The sequence below is a fragment of the Ixodes scapularis genome, unplaced genomic scaffold, assembly GCF_016920785.2.
Source record: "Ixodes scapularis isolate PalLabHiFi unplaced genomic scaffold, ASM1692078v2 PGA_scaffold3__209_contigs__length_174095766, whole genome shotgun sequence".
Lineage (NCBI taxonomy): Eukaryota > Metazoa > Arthropoda > Arachnida > Ixodida > Ixodidae > Ixodes > Ixodes scapularis.
The window spans coordinates 114044552-114065609 of NW_024609868.1; the positions used below are offsets into that span (position 1 = coordinate 114044552).

General features: G+C 46.6%; 1 protein-coding gene across 1 annotated transcript; it reads right to left on the minus strand.

The window, feature by feature from the left end:
* Nucleotides 1–9389: 9389 nt before the first annotated feature.
* LOC8030966 (NHL repeat-containing protein 2) lies at nt 9390–18054 on the minus strand. Its single transcript, XM_002403827.5, has 4 exons — nt 17812–18054; nt 16281–17202; nt 15993–16215; nt 9390–13831 (listed from the first exon to the last, which is right to left on the minus strand). Exons 1-4 carry the CDS (start codon nt 17996–17998, stop codon nt 13094–13096), a joined length of 2070 nt encoding a protein of 689 aa, XP_002403871.3. The 5' UTR covers nt 17999–18054; the 3' UTR covers nt 9390–13093.
* Between the last annotated feature and the right edge of the window lie 3004 nt (nt 18055–21058).

Consider the following 21058-nt stretch of genomic DNA (forward strand, 5'->3'; position numbering starts at 1 on the left):
AAACAGCGTTTATTTTCTCAACTCGCAGTCAGAACAAGCGGCCGAGTGATCTGGAGCCGATGATATGCCGCCAGTGTGGATCATAGCCACACGCTGAGGTTGGCAAAGCACAGGACACGCGCTGAGTTTCAGACATTATTTGGGTTCGGCGTCGTGATTGCCGCGATCGGACACACGAGCCACTATACCCGAATGCTTGTCGAGCTATCGATTATCACGAGTCCAAATCGAGTGCTCACGCGATGCTCGGGTTCAATCTATGAGCCGCATTTAAATATTATCACTAGGGGACTATACCAACACTGCGACCCCCACGCACGTCATCAAGTTTTGCGAAGGATAGACTGAAAGATCACGCTCGCTTTTATCCTTGAAATTACACTGCAAGAAAGAGGTTTCTCGGTCAGTGGTGTTGCGTGCGAGTATACATGGGTCCCACGAGCGCCAGTAAACTCGTGTAAAGTGAAACACATTCCAACTGAATATCCTTGCACCGCCCATTTGTAGGGGTAGTGCAACAATTTTAGTGTTAAAAAAATTGTCAGTTTTTTTTTTTTTTTTGCATCGCCAATCACTACGAATGACATGTAACAGAACGACGAATAACTGAGGAAAGTGAGACGTTTAACAAAACGAATTTGTACAAATCCACGATCCCGGCACGTCGCAGAACAAAGTTGTTTTTCTCGTCTTAAAAAAAAAAAAAAAAAAAAAAAAAAAAAAAAAAGAGATGCTTTTGATGGCATTGCGGCCATCTTAGTGGCATTTACAGTCAGTGCCTCCATCACGCGCTCTTTGTCTTTCGCAGCGCTTTGGCTAGAGTGTACTTTGGCTGCGTGTATAGGGAGTATTCACTGTCGGCCATAGCTGTGTGCGCGAATGCTGAGCGCGTGCTGACGGCGAGCTTCCACAGTTCTTTTGCAACGTGCATTCCGCACCATCAAGAGTGCCGGTCTTAGCAACCTATTGATGTGAGCTCGTTCTGAGCTTGCGCTCTAAACAGCATCCACAAATATGGCGTCCAGTGAATACTCCCTACAGCTGCGTGAGCACTCTTCCGCTTTCAAGACGAGAGAGCTCGCGCTGGAGGCGGAACTTCGACTGCGCTCTTCGCCCACGACTATTCGCCCCGAGATTCGATCGACACGACTCATACGGTGAAATTCAGAACTACGCTTTGTTTTACACTTAGTTGGAGCAAAAGGAATGCTACGCACGTGAGGCCGAACCCATGGGAGACGCCAATGCAGCGCTCGCGCACTGGGGTCAAATGCTAAGAGCTCGTGCTCTGTACCCTTGCCCGTGCTCTGTGCCGCTGGTGTGGATGCTTTGTCTCCACCCGCATTGTGGACAGATGGAATCACCTAGGGTGCCTCAATGTCCTTAGAATCACCACATGCCTCATAGAGAACCATAGATAAACAAAAGCACGCTTCCATACAATCCAATCTGGGTCTCGAGGCCAATAGTGTTTGTTTTGTGTGCCATAAAGAGAGCAAGACGCGTTATCGGAACTGTTTTCTAACGGCTATAAACGAGACAAAATGCCTTTATATAAAATCGGCTTCGATACTTAGAGTGACGACATAACGAGGAAAGGATCATGCCGGCGGCATCGCTTCTTTCGCCTATTGTTCGTGATAGCCTAGATCAGGGGTCTCAAACACGCGGACCGCATGCGGCCCGCGACTCGCCGAGACGCAGCCCGCAGGCAACCGGCTACGAGTCCCGGTTCCCATGTCTCGAGTACTAGAAATGGCATGCGCCATCGTGATCTCATCTCGCCGATTCATTTTCGCTCGGAAATTGGCCCTCTTTTTTCAACTTTTTCACATCGTTTCTACATACCATATCTGTGTTCATTTGCCCTTTGTTTTGCTTTATGTTTTGCTTCCCAGTTTTTTGTTATGTACAACAATTCCGCGACTAGGCTGCAAGCGTGAACTCTTCCTTGAAAAATGCATCTCGGAGAACTCTCGATCAGCAGGAGCAACTGCCTAAGATAAAACTACGAGCTCGGGATTCTCGCCTTAAAAATATATATATATATATATATATATATCGCCATGAAAAGACAAGTATATGGGTGTAGTAATGAAAATCTTCGGGAAAGCAAGAACTGCCAAATTAACTGATTCTTTCATAGAGACATATCGAGCTTGGTTAATTCCCGAGTGAATTGAGCAACGGGAACGGCAGTATACTTGCTCTCTTATTTTAAAAATGCGAGCACGTTGGCGGGGCGGTGTCATTTTAATTATCATTATATCACAACAAGTCAGGGCCCAGAGTAGTCATATAAGCAAATGAAATCTAAAAACGTCCCTCGGAAAACTGAGTTTACCTAGATTGTAGCCTAGATTGTAGAGAGGGTCCAACTCAAACTATGGGGAGCGTTTGCCGTTTGAAAGCGGACGCCTCTATCGGAGATTGGTCGCCAGTGTATCTTGTTAGCTCCATAACCTAAAGGTGTACCTTCTGTTTGCAAGTAGAAAAATGCTCATGCACTCTTTGGTGTGGTGTCCTTAGGTATGGTGTCACTCTATTTTTTAACTGCTTTCGACAATGGCACGCCAGAATTGATAGCATTCTGAGGGGGATGTTGAAAAGTGTTACTTCAACACCTCAGGTGATAACTTTTTTAGTTTACTCAAATTGCCTTGTTTCTATTCGTTATTCATTCAGGCGGTTGTTTTTTGTCACTTTTGATGCAGTGATTTTAAAACTGAGAGTTTGGCCCCACGTATATTTAGAACACTACTCGGCTTTGAAATTCCTCGTATCTATACTCATTATGGGCAAAGCATTAGGTAATTTTACGTGCCGAAGATTTTTAATGAGCTACCAGATAACTTATTCTAACCATGGGTTCAAAAAGAGTGAAAAAATTTATTACATGATATTCCCAAGTGATAAATCTACAGTTGATATTTAGTGAGTTATGTTGCTACCTGCTATTTCTGCAAGGAATGGGCTGTACCGCAAGGTCATGCAACATAAGCCTCCCTTGGCTCACGCAGACCTGTATTTGTATTTGTATATTACTATGAATAAAAATGTATAATTATTATATTATTAATAGTATTATTACTAGTATTAATAAGTGCGCATGCACTGCGTTATCGCGTGACTATACCCCGTCTCACTAAAACTGTGCAGTACAGCCAAAGCTACAGGAGAGAGTGTACCCCTGACCTGTTCAAGAGGAGGGAAAGGGGGGAGGAGGGAATCCCGTTCCCCCGTTCCCTCCTCGTGAACAGGTTAGCACATGCTCTCTCCCCTGTAACTTTGGCTGTACTGCACGGTTTTAGTGAAATGGAGTATAGACACTTTTCACAAGGGCGCCCCAGTATCGGCGAAAACGTTGTTTTGCCGTCGCCACGCTAATATAACATTTATTATTTGTTTATTTCCAATACTACTAACCCCATTCGGGGTTGTTGTAGGGTGGTACAGTTTGAAATATTACAAGCAGAAAAATAATATTCAACACACAATTTGCAGGTAAATATTCAAAGCAAATATAGAAGTCGCGAATGAAAAATGAGTAAACAATATATTTAGGATATAAGTGGTAGCCGTCCCGTCACACATTCTCGTTTTGCCGCCCCTCTATTTTTTTATTTTTTTTTACTCCCCTTTAACTTTGGCTGTACTGCACGGTTTTAGTGAAATGGAGTATAGACACTTTTCACAAGGGCGCCCCAGTATCGGCGAAAACGTTGTTTTGCCGTCGCCACGCCAATATAACATTTATTATTTATTTATTTCCAATACTACTAACCCCATTCGGGGTTGTTGTAGGGTGGTACAGTTTGAAATATTACAAGCAGAAAAATAATATTCAACACACAATTTGCAGGTAAATATTCAAAGCAAATATAGAAGTCGCGAATGAAAAATGAGTAAACAATATATTTAGGATATAAGTGGTAGCCGTCCCGTCACACATTCTCGTTTTGCCGCCCCTCTATTTTTTTAATTTTTTTTTACTATTTACAGGTTGAAGCGTTTTATTATTTTTTCGTCGCCCACACCGGATACGTTTATTAAGTGGCCGGGGACAAGAGTACACAAATATGCGGATGGCTCCGGTCAGCTGTGCCCGGAAGCAAAGCGAGAGGCGCCTTGGGGTCGCCAACGTGGCCTTCAACGAAGGATTATTGAGTTGACTGACGAAGTTCGTCCCGACAGCCTTGGAGAGATTCCGCCTTCTCCTAGCTTCTGGCGCGTTTGTGGGATTATCCCTTACCGCATGGATTATCCTCTTCCTCCGTCCGGACTTCGATGGCGACACAGCGACGAAGGACGTCTGGCCCCTCGGCGCGGGTGACGCGAATGGCGGTGTTTGAGGGAGAAGGAAAGGCATAGCTGTACGTTGAGACAATGGCCCTATCGCTTTGGCCGGGGCATTGTCCATCGGGATTCCCTGCTAGCGATATGGAGAAATGTGACGTTATAAAAGGAGCGGCAGGCGGCTGCTAGCGTGGGTGCGATTGCGCTATGAGCAAAAAGTTTCCATATGCCGCCAACGAAGTTTTGACGCAAAAAAACCATCCTGTCGGCAAAAAAAAAGCCGCTTGTAGTAAAACATTTACGATCTCGCGAAGTACTGGTAAGCAAAGTAAGGTTACCGTCATAATCTAAACCCTGAAAAAAGGAGAAAAAAAATACTGAACAAGACGACTCTCCTTGTATCAAGGTTTAAATTATATTTCCTAAGCAGCTCACGTGCACACTTTCGCTCCTTGCAAAGGTTATCATGTCGCAGACGGCACAAGCCGATGCCCCGGCGGCGGCGTCTCTGTGAGCGTGCACACGGCGGCGCCGCTGACCGATCGCCGCCTGGCCGGGCAAACAGCCCAAATGTGCGCTTGAAGCGTGGAAACGGCGTGATGAAACGAAAGGCCGAGGGTATCCACAGGACGAACGGAGAAAGCAGAGGCAAAGGTGTGCACCAACGTAAACAACGGTAGAAAAGTGCGGTCGCTCGCCGCTATGAAATCCGTCCGCAAACTCAGTAATGCGCGCCCGCATTCCTTTCCTGCTGCTCGTACTTTTTCTAACCTGATGATTACTCTGTCGCGGGGCATGCCGACGAAACGCTGGGCGGGGCACTTAGCAATTGCTACAACCGAGCGCGGCGCAGTTTACCAAGGCTCTTGCCGCGAATCACCATCGACTCAACCACCAGCATGGGTACCTGTTACCGGTGTTCAACGTCGTCATGTGACGTAGGTTCAAGGCATGTATACAAATGACGAAGCAGATTCCACTGGAACAAAATGGCGCCATTCCGTTCAGTCTTCTGCTGTGCGCCGCCATTCGCTTCCTTAGAACTGCACCGTCAAGCAGTCGGCGCTTCAAAGAATGTCGCAGCTTGTAAGAGTTGCTCGTATGTAGGGACTTTGTAATACCGCGATGTCTTCTGCTCTGCGCGCGGTCAAGTAGTGCCAGGAGCACGTTGACAGGTGCTTTGGAAGCAAAAAACAAAACACGAAAAACCTCAATAAATTTTATAACTGAGCTCTAATAAACGGACGATGACGAGGCTTGTATTGGTGGGGAACACGTATCTAAGCACCACCGCGAAAAAAAAAAAAAAAAATTCCAATCGGGCATTGTGGCGTGGGAGCCAGTTTTTCGCGCAGTGCAGCTGTTCCTTTATTTTTATTGTTTTCGCCAGGCAGCAGTTGCTACACTGCGAAGTTTGAAATGCTTGGATGATAGCTGCTCCGGTTTCTATTTCCGTGCTCGCTCGATTGGTTGATCCAGAGCCTTTTATACTGGGTTGATCACCTACACAAGTGGAAATATTTGTACTGTATTTTTTTTTTTCAGGTTACTGATACACTGAGTGAGAAGTTGTTTGATGGTGGGCGAGAGATGTGAACTAATTGTGCAGTCCAAAAAATTGAATATATGTAAAATTCTTTAACCCAGTCCCTGCTGCTTTGCGCCGTAGTGCCTTTTGGCTTGCTCGCTCCAATTTTGAGTCACAATACCCGTGCACAAACTAACAAACCTACGAAAAGAAAAAGAAATTTGTGAAAAGAAAGCAGGAATATCTGATAAGGAAATTCATTTCCCTTCGCAATTTACAAGCATTGCTTTTTCATGCAAAAATAACAACTTTATTACCGTTCGAGAGTTATTTCTGTTCCTCGCTTTCATCTCCGTTAATGCGAGGTCATGTACCCAGTGCGTTGTCTTTGTTTGTCTTGAGCCTTTCAGCTAGCAGACTGCTAGAAGAAAAGCAGTATTGATACGACAACCAATAACCTAAAAATAGACGTCAAACTGTCTATCAATCAGGGATTGTTTTACGTATTCCGAATTACTTTCACAAGACCTCACTGCCATCACTTTTCAAATGTGTACACTCAAAAGCGCTAAAGAGCCCCGTCATCTGCAGTTTAAAAGCGCGCAGAAAAGTGAGCGCGAGTTCATCAAGTGACCTGCGCCATAAGCGTGCAGAGAGAGCGACGACGCGCGACCGAGCGCAGAGCCGTCAAAAGCAAGCGAACCACGGCGGCGCGCCGCAAGAGCCGTCACGACAGCACGCCGGCGTCGCTAGTGCGACCGTGCGCCCGTTTCACCGCGTAGCGCAAAGGCGCACAACCGTCACGAGCGCACTGCGCCGCTCGTAGCGCCATCTGTACTCTGACAAAGCAACTCAAAGAGGTGTCCGCGTCCTTGGTGCGCCCGTCTGCCCTGTCTTCCCCACTCCACGCGACAGCGCGCTCGTAGCGCCATCTGTACTCCGACAAAGCAACTGAAATAGGAGCCCGCAGCGCCCGTGCCTGCTTCCCGGCGCGCGCCCCTCCGCGCACCTCGCCATTGGCGCTCCGCAATAGCCCCTCCCCCTCCCCTCTCCCAGGCTCCTCCCCTCTTCTTAGGCCACGCCAGCGGCAGACCAGCGACGAGGCGCCCTACCCGGTGTGGCAGAAAAGCAGCAGAAACGTTTCAGACAACACAAGCAAAGAACAAGATACTGTACCAGTTTGAACCTGCAATCGTAAAATGAAAACGTACACAACGTGCTGCAGCAGAACAATTTCCAGATGTTGAGGCCCGAGACATTTGGATGATACACATGCAATCACGAGTAAGCTTGAATCCGTGCGACTATCTCACACGACACTCATCACGGTGAACGAGGCACCCGTTTTCTACCGAGAGCTCTCGTGCAAGCGCATTGAGAAAATGTGTATTGAGCACTTACCGACAACACCGCTGAATTCGCATCGCTGAACTTCTTGGTCGTCGTCTTTCCGTCTTCACTTGGCGCGCGAAGCCCACCCACCTTCAGCCCCGGGTTATCGATTATCGCCTCTGTAGCATCCAAAGAATGCGACTCGCAGCACACCGACGCACGGTGACGTCTTCGTCGCAGCAAAACGTGCCGCCAGCAACGCTCAAAGAGAGCACTTGCTGCTCGGCGGTCACCATATGGGGCCCCTCGCGACGCCGCCAAAGCTTCCACGGCAAATGTCAGCACCAGCGAGTGTCGGGCAGTATTCCCCGATTACGTCCCTGACGAACCTTGAACGGCGAACACATAAAAACGTAGCGATAGTCCGCTTTGGTCCGCCCCGTCCGCGGGCATGAACGTCGCCATCTTCATTGACTTTGGCAACTTTTGCTGCCCGACTACTACAAAGTTATCTCCATCGCCGAACTCAATCGTGACGACATTTTGACGTCACCGCGAACTTCATTATTTCAACAGCATAGCTCGAACTTCATCGGAATCCGTAGGGAAAACTCAATCGCAACGTCACATCACGTGACCAAAAGGGCGGCCAATCAGCGACCGATTGAGTTAACTTCATCGTTGAGTTTGCGATCTAGCAGGCGGCGGATTGGCGCGTAATTCAAAATTACTGTCGTGCGACGTTTTGAAAATATATGGGAAACAAGCAATTGGAAACCGCCATTGGCAATGGTTTTATCTGTTTGTTTTCTTTTTTTTTTTTTTGTATTTTGCACATTAACAACGGTTAGGGTGATTAGGGCAAAAGTTTAGTGATCAAGAGGAATTCGAGTAATGGGCTCCACTACTAATCAGTCGGCTCCACGAATCCCAACTTCGTCTGCCCTGTTTCCTTTCAAAAAAATACAATTATTAAAATTAAGCAGTTACAAAAAAAAATTGTTTGCATGGTATGTAAACTTTTTATTGGGTATCGAGCATACCACCTGTCAATATTGTGCGAGGTAGCCGTAATTTACTTACAAGGATGACGATGTAATTAATGCAAAGGTGCAAGTGATCTAGACAATAATGACGATAATTATCTCTGTAGAAGGGGAACAAAGAAAACAAATTTATCGTCGTTATTTACTTCCTTTTCTATTCATTTGTTTACTTCAACACCTTTAGGGTCGACAGTCGTACAATAAATACAATTTTATAAAATGTAACTGTAAAGGCAAGACACAAACAATCGGACTGGATTATGGCAACAGAAGTAAGAAGACGGTTCCAATCTAAAAAGATAAAAAAGGAGTTTTATATATATATATATATACAGGGTGATTCAAGGAGACGCCAGGCTCTTAAATCGACCGCGACTTCGTGCAGCTTGCCCACAAATGGTGCTTTTTTTTTTTTTTTTTTTTGAATTTTGCAAAGAGCGAATTTACCCGAGGAAAAAGTAAACAAAAGAAAAAGGCTTAGCTACAATAGAAACGCAGCGACGCCACCGGTCTTGAAGCAACACGGCACCGTTTCGCACGGGAGACAAGAGATGGCGCAAGCGGTCGCGACGCCAACTGCCGCCAACGAACGAGCATACGACGCCGAGAGCCGGCGTCTTTAGCAGACAAGCAACTGCAGTTCCTTTTTGCCACCGCGCCTATTTTTGGTTCCGCGACTGTCGCTGCCTGCGGAACGCGCGCCGCTTTTGAGTCGAAAAGATTGTAGAGGCCGGCTCTCGGCGCCGTATGCTCGTTCGTTGGCAGCGTTCCTTGCGCCATCTCTTGTCTCCCTTGCGAAACGGCACCGTGTTGTTTGAAGACCGGTGGCGTCGCTGCGTTTTCATAGAAGCGAAGCCTTTTTCTTTCTTTACTTTTTCCTCAGGTAAGTTCGCTCTTTGCAAATTTTACAAAAAAAAAAAAAAAATGCACCATCTGTGAGCAACGCTGCAGAAAGTCGTAGCGCGATAGGTTAAGAAACCGAATTTTGCGGTCGATTTGAAGAGCTTGGCGTCTCCTTGAATCACCCTGTATTTTAGAAATGACAAAACTGACTCGGACCTGAGGTAAAGAGAGGTCGCCAGATGAGGACCCGAGCACCAGACTACACTTTAGTTATGAATTCATTTATTGTCCCCTCAGGGTCCAGAGGCATTACAGAAAAGAAGAAAGCAGGAAAAAAAAAAGAAAAAAAAAAAGGCAATGACAAAAATACAATATACTGGTTAGACACTTGCGCAGACCTATTTTATTGACGTAATAAATACAATTTCACCGAAAACTAAACATTTCTTACTAAGAAAATCTAGTATGTCGTTTTCTTCATAAAAGAAGTTGTCTTTGGGAAGCTTAAAAAAGAAGGAACCCCCCTTTTCATACTGCTCATCATCCTTTTTGTTGTTTTTATGAAGACGGCTCACAGATGCTCCCCAAAGTGATCAACACGGTACTTGGCCTTCGATCAGTAGTTCCGGGATCGCCCGCTAAGAGGTGGATATCCGGGACTGCTCCTTCCTTACTCCCTCCTGCAGCCTTGCTCCTGCTGCACGAGTGGTAACTTTAATGCCACAACGCACTTCCCTCGTGCTCAAAGTTTCTATTGTAGATTGAGTTGTTTTCGATGATGATCAGCAAAGTTCTAATGAGAACCATATATGTGTATCTTCAATAGTTAAAAAAGTTAATTAACATGTTTTAGTTAATTAACGACCATATAAATCACTTGCACAAACCGCATTAGTGTAGCTTTCACGGTTTTTTAAACAAATCTTTCTTTTTTTGTTTTTTTTAAACAAAACAAAAAACACCATTTAGAGGGCGCAACGGGAACACAGGGCCTTCTTTTTAGAGTAAGTTCCACTACAATGGGAATTAAAAAAAAAAAAAAAAAAAGACAAACGAAATGTGGCGCAACATTTCAGCTGAGATAAAACCGCTACCCCCCCCCCCCCCCTCTTTTACGCTCGGTAGTTTATTTAGCTGGTAAAGATAATGTATGTAAAATGCCAGTAAAATTTGCATATCCGCTAAAACGTATCTATCAATAAAAAATTGTAGAGCCCTTCCACTTCACGTGAAGACGGAGGACCAGCGAAGCTGTTATCTTTACGACGTCCTAGAGGACGACAGCTAGGACGAACTCAAGGACTACCTCGAGGACGATGCCTAGAGATGGTAACAAGGGATCAGGACCTCAATGCCAAAGACGGCTGACTCACGCTGGTTGCCCCTCTTTTTATTTATTCATACTTGCCACGACCAACGGGAAGCTTTCTGTCAACATCCGCGGACGCATTTTTTCCCAGACCCTAGCGCATAACAACTTCGCTTTAAAAAATTAGACGTTTATAGCCCCCTGTAACGCCGAATTAGAGCGCAGCCCTTGAGGAGGAGGAAGGGAAGGAGGAGGATGAGAGGAGCGTATGCCCCTCCTCCTCATCCGTATTCTCCCCTCCTCCCATTTCGTGGAAAAATTTCGCTAAACTTCCCGCTAAATTTAGCGGGAAATATTTTCCGCTAACTTTAGCGGGAAATATTTTCCACTAAATTTAGCGGGGAATTTTTTCCGCGAAATTTAGCGGGGGAAATTACCCATAATGCAACGCGCGGTGACGTCATTATGGGAAACATCCCATAACGCACCGCGCGGTTACGCCGACGGCGACGCCGCTCAAGCCGGAAACGGGCGCCTAAGAGCTGCGCTCTTAAATGCGTCCCCCAGTTTTATGCAACTACCAAACGCAAGACTAATATCATAAACTGCAAGAACAACCACCCCTAAACACGTATGAAAACCTACTCTTGTGATTTAAAAACGACAATGCTCTATAAAGAGGCGATGGAGCCAGAGTTGAGTTAAAGTTCGCTGCTTTTTCAATGACTGTCGCGCGGAAACTATATATACCATATTTATCAGATATAGACCCGCATTTTATTTATTTCTCAACTGTTTTTTTTTAGGTCAATTTACAATTTGGATTAAAGAAGGTCGATTTGTAATATTACCGAGCATAATTACCGAGTCTATCGCGCTAACACATGCGCTCCACCATCACCCATGTCAACCGCTGCTCCTAGCACTCCGATGCAAAGCGGTGAAGCTCGATGCGCGCGCGCACCGAGCTAATGATGTTTTATCACAGGAGCCACTATCCAACTATATTGCAATTTTTTCTTACGAATTTTAGCTCCTGGCGTTGCCGACATCGTTTGGAGATTCAGACGATGACGGGACCAGAGAGCTTCTAATGCACGACATCATAATATTTGTCATCCTCCTGTGCGTGTACTTTCATCGGCTAAACCAGGGGTCGGCAACCGGCGGCCCGGGAGGGACTATTATGCTGCCTTTGGCACGCTACCAGACAAGGCACTGAAGTTATTCATTTATGTATTTGACAGACCCCGCTAGGGGTCAGATAAGTGTGAATATAACACAAGTCAAAGGACGTAGTAAAAGGTGGCACATCTTCAATACAAAACAGCAATAACAAATAAGAAAAAAACAAATTCAACCAGGCAAGTCCTTAAATACTAAGACTGCCCGACTATCCGAATTTCGAAAAGTAGTTTCGAATAATACGCTATTTGACATTTATTTCGAGATAAACTGCGATATTAATATTTTTCGAGCGTTGATCACGGCGGGTTAGCCCTGTTGAGCGTGCAACTTGCCAAGCACTGGAGCACTGCGGAGAAGCAACATACGCAAAATTTGCTTCCGCGTGTGTTTCTTCTTTGCAATACACCGGTGCCCGCTAAAAAGCGTGCTCAACAAGGCTAAGCCGCCGTGATTACCTCTCCAAAAGTACAAATATCGCAATCACGTAACGTCATTCATGATTTTTTTTTTTTATACAAATTTAAGATTGAAAGAAGTTTTCTCCTGCCGGGTGTTTCTTCACTTCGTCCTTTGAGCTATTTTCATCATGTGGAAGGATATTGGCATAGAAAGATTTATAAATCCTCTCGATTAGGTATAGGTTGGCACCTCAACAGGTTTAATGTTATGTCAAATCCGTCATTTACTTTGCAATCCCAATGTAGGCACTGGACTTTCTGAGACCATAGTTTATATTTATACTTAGATTAAAATTAACTTCGCTTAGAAATCAACCAGTGGAAGCTCGGAAACAACCGTCACGAAATCAACCACGATGCAACAGTAGTGGAAGGTTTTGAAGAAACTAATCGATATTTGAATAAAAGATATTCGGCCAAAACCACTAATGCATTCGCTTTAAAATCCAAATCCACTATATGCACATGTATAGTAAATATATTAAGCATTGAGAAAAAGTCCTAAGGCAATGGGCTGTCAATGGTCTCTTTCAGTAGGCAGTTCTATTCGGTAATGGTTCTTAAAAAAAAACTAACTTTTAGAAATGTTGCAGCAGTATGGTCCTAGCTACCATCATAAAATTGCATAGTACTACACACTCAGTTGTCCATTTCGAAAAAAGTGAAAAAGTTCAATTTCTTTTCTCTCGTCTTCGTCCCGGAACATCTGCCAACCTTGTGGTTCACGGTCGCAATGTTCAGGGAGTACGGGTGTTTGTGAATTGCGGGGTTCAAATTTAGAATATTTGAAGTGATGGAGTGGGGTGTACGACGACTTGGGATATTACTGCAAATCTCTGATACATATTAATCTTCTCCAGTGTCTCTTTTTGCTCCATGGCGAGAAAGAATGCTGGATAAACGAGCGCTCACCCTTAGAACTTTGACCGGATGTACATGTACACAGCTAAACAGCATTAGCCGTTTGTTGGCTCAAACTGGCCGAAGCCGGCCTCGAAAGGGAGGCAGAGGATCATCCCCGTTGCTCCCCGGCATTAGTTACTTATTTTCACAGCACCCTCGCCGCTTAGCACTTGTCGAACGAGATCCACGCTCACTCCTCGTACATTTCTTTCGTGATGCGGCATTCACCAAGTAGCTTGCCCCGGCCGGCCACAGCAACGGGAACGCGAAACGAATGGAGCCGAGGAGTGCACGTCCCGTTCCTGCACGTGTAGGTCTCCAGAATCACTCGCACGTCCAGGCGTGCCACGTTTTCCGACCGCAGCCGGAGCTTCGCGGCGACCTCGGTTTCCCCGAGAGTCCCAGAGCAGGGAGAGAGGGGCAGCCAGCACTCTTCGTCGAAGGAGAGTCTCCATTGGTGGGGAGCGCCGGGCGCAAGGTCCGCCGGGAGCTCCAGAACTAACCGCAGGCACGCTTCTGGCGCCAGAGCCACTCTGCTCACGTCCATACTGGCACTATCCTCGTCCCTGGAGTCGGTCGCATCCGGCAGGGTCAAAGTTACCTTCTCCACAAAACCCAAGTCCAGGTGAACCAGCTTGACGCAGTGATTGTTGGTGTCGGCAACATAAAGGCGGGAGCCTACGACGCAGAGGCCGCCGGGCTCATCAAACTGCACTTCGTCCGAAAAGGACCCGGTAGCGTCACCCGCGACGCCGGTGCCGGCGAGCGTGGTGCAGAGGCGCTTCTGCACGTCCACTTTCCGGATCTTGTGGTTGTAACTGTCGGCCACGTAGAGAAGCTGTTTGTCGGAACTCCAGCAAACGCCCAGGGGATGCTGGAGCCGGACATCCAGCGCGCTGCCGTCGGCATCCCCGAAACAAAACAGGTCCTGTTGGGAGAAGAGAAAAAAATAAAATGAGATTTTTGTCCAGTGGGTAAATGGGCAGCAGAGGAATAGCTAAGTGACCTGGTAGAGGTGACAGAAGTTGACATTTTCCCAAAAGGCGAGCCTTCCACTTTTTGAAATCTGAGCAAAAGTGGGAAGCTAAGCATGCTAGCAAGGAGTCCTCCACTATGCTCAGATTACCCCAGTGATTTGTAGAACTGGCCCGCAATTAAGTTTTCCATGCTCTCCAACCCTAAAGCCCTATGCAGCCAGAAAGGAGGAAACCTTTCCTCTCTGCATGGATTAGCTCCCTGTCCAAGGAGAGTGCAAGAAGAAATAGAGAGAAGGACACTGGGGAAGAGTTTTCTGCCAGGCAGAACATAATTTTGCACGTCATCCTTTAACACTGCTGCGCAAGCTCCCAACACTGGCACGGGGACATTATCGTAGCGGTTATTGTTAAACTACTCATCGCATGACAGTACATTCTCAACCTCTGAATTGGGCCAAGAGGAGGCAATTGAACTGCTCAAGCAGCGGCCCAATTACCATATACTGTGGCAGTTTACCAATATTAAGGAACAAGCTGCAAATCTCATTTCGTTGGAGGTGCATAGTATTTTAACTTTAATGACCCTTTGGAGGTTATGTTTGGTCAAGAGCACCAAAATGCAGCTATCGAGTTTGACAGAGAAACTGAAAACTGGCATGTACATCATCCTTGGGGTGGGGCCATCGAAAAAGGCAACACAGCATCCAAATATTTCTTACTTCACTGCAACAACACAGCACACTAATTTAGAAAAAAAAAGAAAAACACTACAAGACATGGACAAAGAGAAGGAACATACACGACAGGACAAGCGCTGACTCACCACTATATGGTTTACTAGAAGAAAACGAAGACAAAAGAGAAAATCCTTCACGCGCGTATGTGGCACACAGCCCCCATAATAGCAGGCCCCCCGTTCATGGTGGCCCATGCGGTACCTTTATCGTCATATCCTTAGAAATTCCAACTCTTTTTCAGATAATGCCAGTGATGCATGGCCCGCACGGTTACTTCCCCTACAGATGATGGGGTAGACCTCCATTACCTGTTGTCTTGCTCTTGTGCATCGATGTTCCTTCTCTTTGTCCTTGTCTTATAGCACTGTTTTCCCCAAATCTTGCACAACTACCAACTAGCTCGACTATCCACCTTACTACAGCACAAAACTCCAACGACATGAATCGGTGTTTTGCAGTTTGTTTCATATGAATAGACAGCCAAAACGTGCTAAGCAATCAGTCAATCGCATAAGTGGTCCAACTTCCTCCACACACCCAGGTCTGGAGGTTGCTTATGCCTCCTCACACAACAGGCAAAACAAGTTGCTAGGAGAGTGTCCCTTCGCCAAAGCCTGGCTCTCATGTGGCACTATTAAATGCATTTAAAGACGTTTCTGAGATTGTCTGTTCTAAAGACGTTTCTGAGATTGTCTGTTCTTGTTGATAACTCACTCTACAGGATCTTAGCATCCGAGAAATCGAAAAAATTATGCTCGTGCACCGTCTATTTCCTTACTAAAATGTAATAGAAGTTTGTGCCGTGCCCCTTTATGAGCAGAAAAATCTAAAGCACAAAATTCAGCGGGGGCGCCGACGGTATGACGATGTGCGTGCGTCAGCCAACCGCAAGCTGCCTTTCCAAGAGAGGCTGCTTGTGACTGGCTGCTGTGCGCTCGTTGTCACGCCGCCGGCGCCTCCACTGAATTTTGTGCTCAATTTTTCTTCTCACAATGGGGCGTGGCACGAACTTCGACCACATTTTGAGTATGGTAGGGAAATAGACGTCGCACCGGCATAATTTCTGGATTTCTGGATGCTTGGAGCCCATGGGCAAGTTATCACCAAGAAGAGACAATCTCAGAAATGTCTTCAGTGCACCTTTAAGGTTGAACAGCAGTGTGCCTCTGCCATCAGGTTTGAAACTGCAACATTCATACTATACAGTTTCAAATACTGTTTTTAGTATTTCATTAAGCATTCACTATTTAGTCTACCCTACTCAGGTACTTCTGTGAAGATGTTGATCTAATTAAAGGGAGTGCAAAGATGCAAAGGCCCGCTCCGTCCTCCGGCATTTGAATTAGAGTCAAGAAGAACCCAGGAACGTGCCTACCGTAGGATTAAGGGCTCCACCAACAAGATTTTTCACAGCTCCAGTCCGCAGAGACAACGTCCGGATTGCCGAGCTCTCACTGTCGGCAATGCAGAGCACATCCGGCGGATGGAAGGCAATTCCCGAGGGCTGGGCAAACGAGGCTCGCAACGGGTAACTGTTGTTCCTGTTCTCCTCGCTGCCGCTGCCCGCGATGCGCAAGCACGTGCCCGCGCCGAGATGCCTGAAAAGACGGAACAAGCACGGCAACTGTTGAACTCGATCGTGTGCAGCACTCTCCGAACTCACAGCTTTCCAAAGAGTTGGCTATCCCGCAGCGCAAGCGCCCAGAGCTGGTGGGAGCCGGCCATGGCAATGAAGAGTATGTCTTCCACCAAACAGAGGTCCCACGGCGAACTAAGCGGCTGCTGGGGTCCCTGCCTGCCCCCCTCCAGGTCGGAGCCCCGTTGCCCCGTGCCCGCCACGGTCCGTACTTGCGCCTGCTCCAAGTCCACTTCGCGAACGGTGTGATTCCCCGTGTCTGCGACGTACACAAAGTGAGGGTCCCTCCATACGACCCCTTGCGGACCGTTGAAGCGGGCGTCATTGAGGGCGCCGTCCCGCCATCCTGGCTCCGGCGACCCGACCGTGTACAGCACTCTGCCGTCATGGTCCGCCACCAGCACCCGATGATGTCCCGTGTCGGCGACGACCAGCCTCGTCTCGGTGGCAAACACTTTGGCAGGAAAGTGGAGGGGTTTGGAAAAAGGCGTGCCGCCTGGGTCCAATGGCAACGCACTGAGCCGCAGGTCGGGTCCAAAGTGGTCCACCGCTGCTCGGCAGAAAAGATGCAGGAAACTCGTGGACCCTTCGCCGACCAGCATGAGCAGGGCCTGCGACGAGGGCCCTAGGACCACCATTGTGGGCCAGCAGTTAACCCACAACTTTCGCCAAAGCCGGCTCGAGGAGTCATTGACGACGGGGTGGTTGATGCCCAGGCGTTGCACCGCCTGTCCGATGCTCGACGGCCGCTTCTCGTGCTGGAACTTGGCCGAATGGATGCCGACCACCAGCAGCCCCGAGGACGGGGGAAGCTCCTCCTCGAGGCGCTTGATCTCGGGCAACACGTGCTGGCAGTTGATGCAACAGAAGGTGAAGAAGTCCAGCACCACCACGCGGCCGCGCAGGTCCGACGCAGTCAGCGGTCTAGAGGTATTAATCCAGTCCATGTCTGAAAGATGCAACGGGTTCGTAATTTTTTTTTTTTTTTTTTTTTTTCATTTGGCAGTTTTAGAAGGCCACACGCGAAGAAATAGCGTCGTCGCCACTGTGTACGTAGCGAACGCAAAGCACGTTTTGGGCTTTTGCGTGCGTGTGTCATTTTTGCGAAATTGCGTGCGTACGTAAACTCATCTTTGAGTTGCTTTCGTAATGCGCGAGAAGTTGGCTAAAGCCAACACGACCCGAGTAAGAAAATAGCCGATACCCAGGACCGTGGCCCGTGAGCACATCAGCGGAGTCTTTTCAGGTGCGTTCATACTCTTCACAAAAGCGACGATCACGAACGAAAGCGACCAGTTCGGGACAGTCACTTCCAAACCAAGTTGTACGCAGTCAAGCCAATCGGCGGCACCTCGGTGTGCACGTTCTGTATTTGTTTACATTCAGCAGGAGATGCTCGTCTCGTCGGCCTCGCGAGAGCAACGAAGCCCAAGACGCGTTCCGAGTTCGGCGAATACACAGTGACGATTAGGCTTTTTTTTATATATATATATATTTTAGCACACGTAGAGCTTTAGCATGCGCTGTACTAAAGTTTAGGTAAGGAAGAGGAACCGACCTGAACCGAAGTCACCGAGTAGGAAACGATCATCGCTGTCATCAACAGAGGCAATATAGCGGTGGATTAGCGAGTTCCGATCTTCCGTCTCTGCGTCTTTATATTCTCTCTCAAAGCTTTCCTGCAGCTCTCGCAACCTGAGCAGCGAGCTTGGGTACTCAGCGCCCGTCATTTTCTCGGTGTGCATGCGGGGTGCGGGCGTGCAGGTGGTGCAGGGTGCAGGCACGAAAATGGGCACGGTGTTGGGTCGCTAGACGAAAGAATGTTAACGGCTGTACCTGGCTGTACCCTTCACAAAAGGCGGTAACTTGCGCCGCCTAGCCTAAAACCAAAACACGGCGATTGCTTCAGTCAAGGCTACCCGCTCGCGTTTGCACAGCCTTCGCAGTTAGTGCATGCTAAGGTGAAACGTCCTTCTCCTCTGCATTTTTTGTCTATTGCCAGGCCGTGAGGGATATCATCAGAATAACCTTTGAAAAGCCAGACAAAAAATAAAATAAAATAAAATCATGCATTTTCCGCCTTTTCACACAGGCGAGGGAGCCGCCAATTTTCCTTTTTACCCAAACACCGGGTTGGGACTAGGGGTGTCGCGAACTTTTGTCGAACCAGATTTTTAAGTCGAACTTTCGGGGTTCGACTGGGTCGAACTGGTTCGACGAACCTTCGACCTTTTCCCCAGATTCGACCGGTTCGACCACTGGTTCGACTTTGTGGACAGTGTGGCCAGACCTTGATACAAGCATGTCTAGGTTTGGAGAATGTTTTTTTAAGAAAATAATTATTTTATTTTATAAGCAGTTGCAATTAAAAAAAACTAATTCTAATCACTGAAGAGGTTAATAACTTAATTTTTTTTGTACTGTATTAAGTGAAATAACCAATCAGCGCTGCCCTTAATTTATCCCTTAGCCATTACCATCCAATCCGAAGCCAACTGGCCAGCCTGTCGCGCATGCGCACACGAGTCGAACCTCAATACAAGGTTCGTCGAATTTTCCACCAAAAGGTCGAAAAAGTCGAACCTGGTCGAACTCGAACCTCGGCCGGTTCGCGACACCCCTAGTTGGGACTAGGGATGCCGCGAACTTTTTTCGAATCGAAGTTTCGATGATCGATTCAAGCGGTTCAAAAGGTTCGAAAGATTTCGAACATTCGACTTTTCTATATCGTAAAATTCGACGGAAGTCAAATTTTCGAGCTTGTTAAGCTAAGAAGTTCGACGCTTTTCGAACCGTCGAACTTATTACGCTAAAAAATTCTATCCTTTTCGAACTTTCGACCTTATCACGCTGCAAAATTCGACTCTTGCCGAACTTCCGAACTTGACTGACCAAAAATTCGATGATTTTCGAACCTTCAAATTTCTTGCACTAAAAAGGTCGAAGCTGTTCGACCTTTCGAATTTCCTGTGCTCAGGAATTCGATAATTTTCGAACTTTCGACCTTATTTATAGTTTCGAACTTTCGAATCCTGAGAAGTCACAAGGTCGACGACCTTCGACCTTTTAAGGTAAAAGTTCGAAGTTCGTCGAACTTCGAAAGACCGGCGGACGGTCTCATTTGAATTCAAGTACTGAGGCACATTCGTAATTTTTTTTTTCTCGAACTTTTACATGCGGTGTTGCGTTCTTTACGAAAGACAATGCCGTTTATTTCAATGTTCTGGCATGCTTAGTTTTAAAGAAATAAATTCCCGAAGGAGCGAGGAAGGACGACGGGTGTTTGACGTTTATCGCTTGTGCCAGATTTGAAGCGCGATGTAGCCGAAGCTATTTATGGTAGAGATGTTAAACTTTTTAAGATTGATCTATGTATAGCATAGGTAAGTGTAGTCTTAAGATATGATTATTGTTATTTAAGCTGAGTTTCGAAGAAATGTCCGAACAAGTATCTACATGTGTTTATTTTCGTCTAAGTTGTTTGAGGTATCGCATTTAAATTAACACCACAGACAGTACATATCATTGCCATCTGCAGAATACAAAATAATGTATTTATTGTTTTTTTCAAGTTAAGGGATAAATTAACTCATGGGAGAAGATTTCTAATATTGTTAAAGTTCAGCACATCATTAAACTAAAACATTTTTTTTTTTCGCTTCACGTTCCTGGGACGTGTTTCTTTTAGCCTGTACACATTTTGGTAGGAGAAAGTTGTTTCGAAGTTCTGAACCTCTGAATATGCAAGACTGCAACATTTCCGGCGAGTTCTTGATAGTTTTTTTTTCCTCTAGCTTTTTATCCCCGCATTTATTAATATGTTTTTTTTTTTTTTTTTTTTTTTTTTTTTTTTTTACCATTGGCACAGTTATTTAGGTCGTTAAGACATAGCTTTGAACTTCCGAACCACTCAGCATGTGACGAGTAGTGCCTTCTGACAACGAGTTTCTAACAATGACCATCTACGCGATCTTTTATGTAGTGAAGAGCGACAGTAGCTATACATATGCCTAAATAATTTCAGATTAAAATAAGTCCGAAATATCTAGAAGGGGGGGCTGAACCCCAGCCCCCCCCCCCCCCCCCCCCCCCTCCTCTCCCGTTTTTCCTCTTCCGACGCCACTTGTATGGTAGAACGCTCCTCGACCTCGAGTTGTGTCGGGTTCTGTGCTTTTTGCGAGGCGATTCCTCCGTCCCAGAATATAAACCTCCTAAACAATTACAAACTTAACTTACTATATGCCAGCGTCACTCGGGCGGCGTTCGATCGGATTACTACCAGCGTGCAAGGGGTGGGGAGGTAGTCTGCCAGGTCGCTTCAAGGTTTTTCTGAGCCTCAACCTCCTGCCCGCCCCTGGCCATTTCGAACTAGATGAGTATCGTAAAACAGTGTGTTCGCGTGATCACTACTGCGTGATGCACGTCAAAGACCCCCCCTCGGGCTGGCGGTCACAATTACTGATTTATGGTCACACGTCACTCGGCACTGGCAAATATTCCAGCACATCCGGGACACTGGTCGTCTCATTTAATTGCCTGACCAACTTCGCAGAGTCTAGATATCACACCCTAACTTTTCTAAACTTGATTTCGTGGAAACCAGTGAGTCGTGAAAACGTTATTTGAAACTGAAACTGTGGAGGAACTTGAAAACCGGATTTCGAACTTTGAAAACTCAAAATTCAAAATCTTCGAAGTTCTTTTTTCCCCCCGAATTTCGAAACTTTCGGACTTTTCGAACTTTATGCACAAAGAAATTCGAAATCTTCGAGTTGTTCGAACTTCATGTATATAAAAAATCGAAG

Excerpts from the sequence above, each read along its gene's own strand:
- LOC8030966 (XM_002403827.5), bottom strand. The coding sequence starts at position 17,998 with ATGCACACCGAGAAAATGACGGGCGCTGAGTACCCAAGCTCGCTGCTC. Across the intron at positions 17,203-17,811 it reads ACTCGGTGACTTCGGTTCAG|ACATGGACTGGATTAATACC; the intron begins GTCGGTTCCTCT and ends TGCATCTTTCAG. Across the intron at positions 16,216-16,280 it reads AGCCAACTCTTTGGAAAGCT|GCATCTCGGCGCGGGCACGT; the intron begins GTGAGTTCGGAG and ends CCGTCTTTTCAG.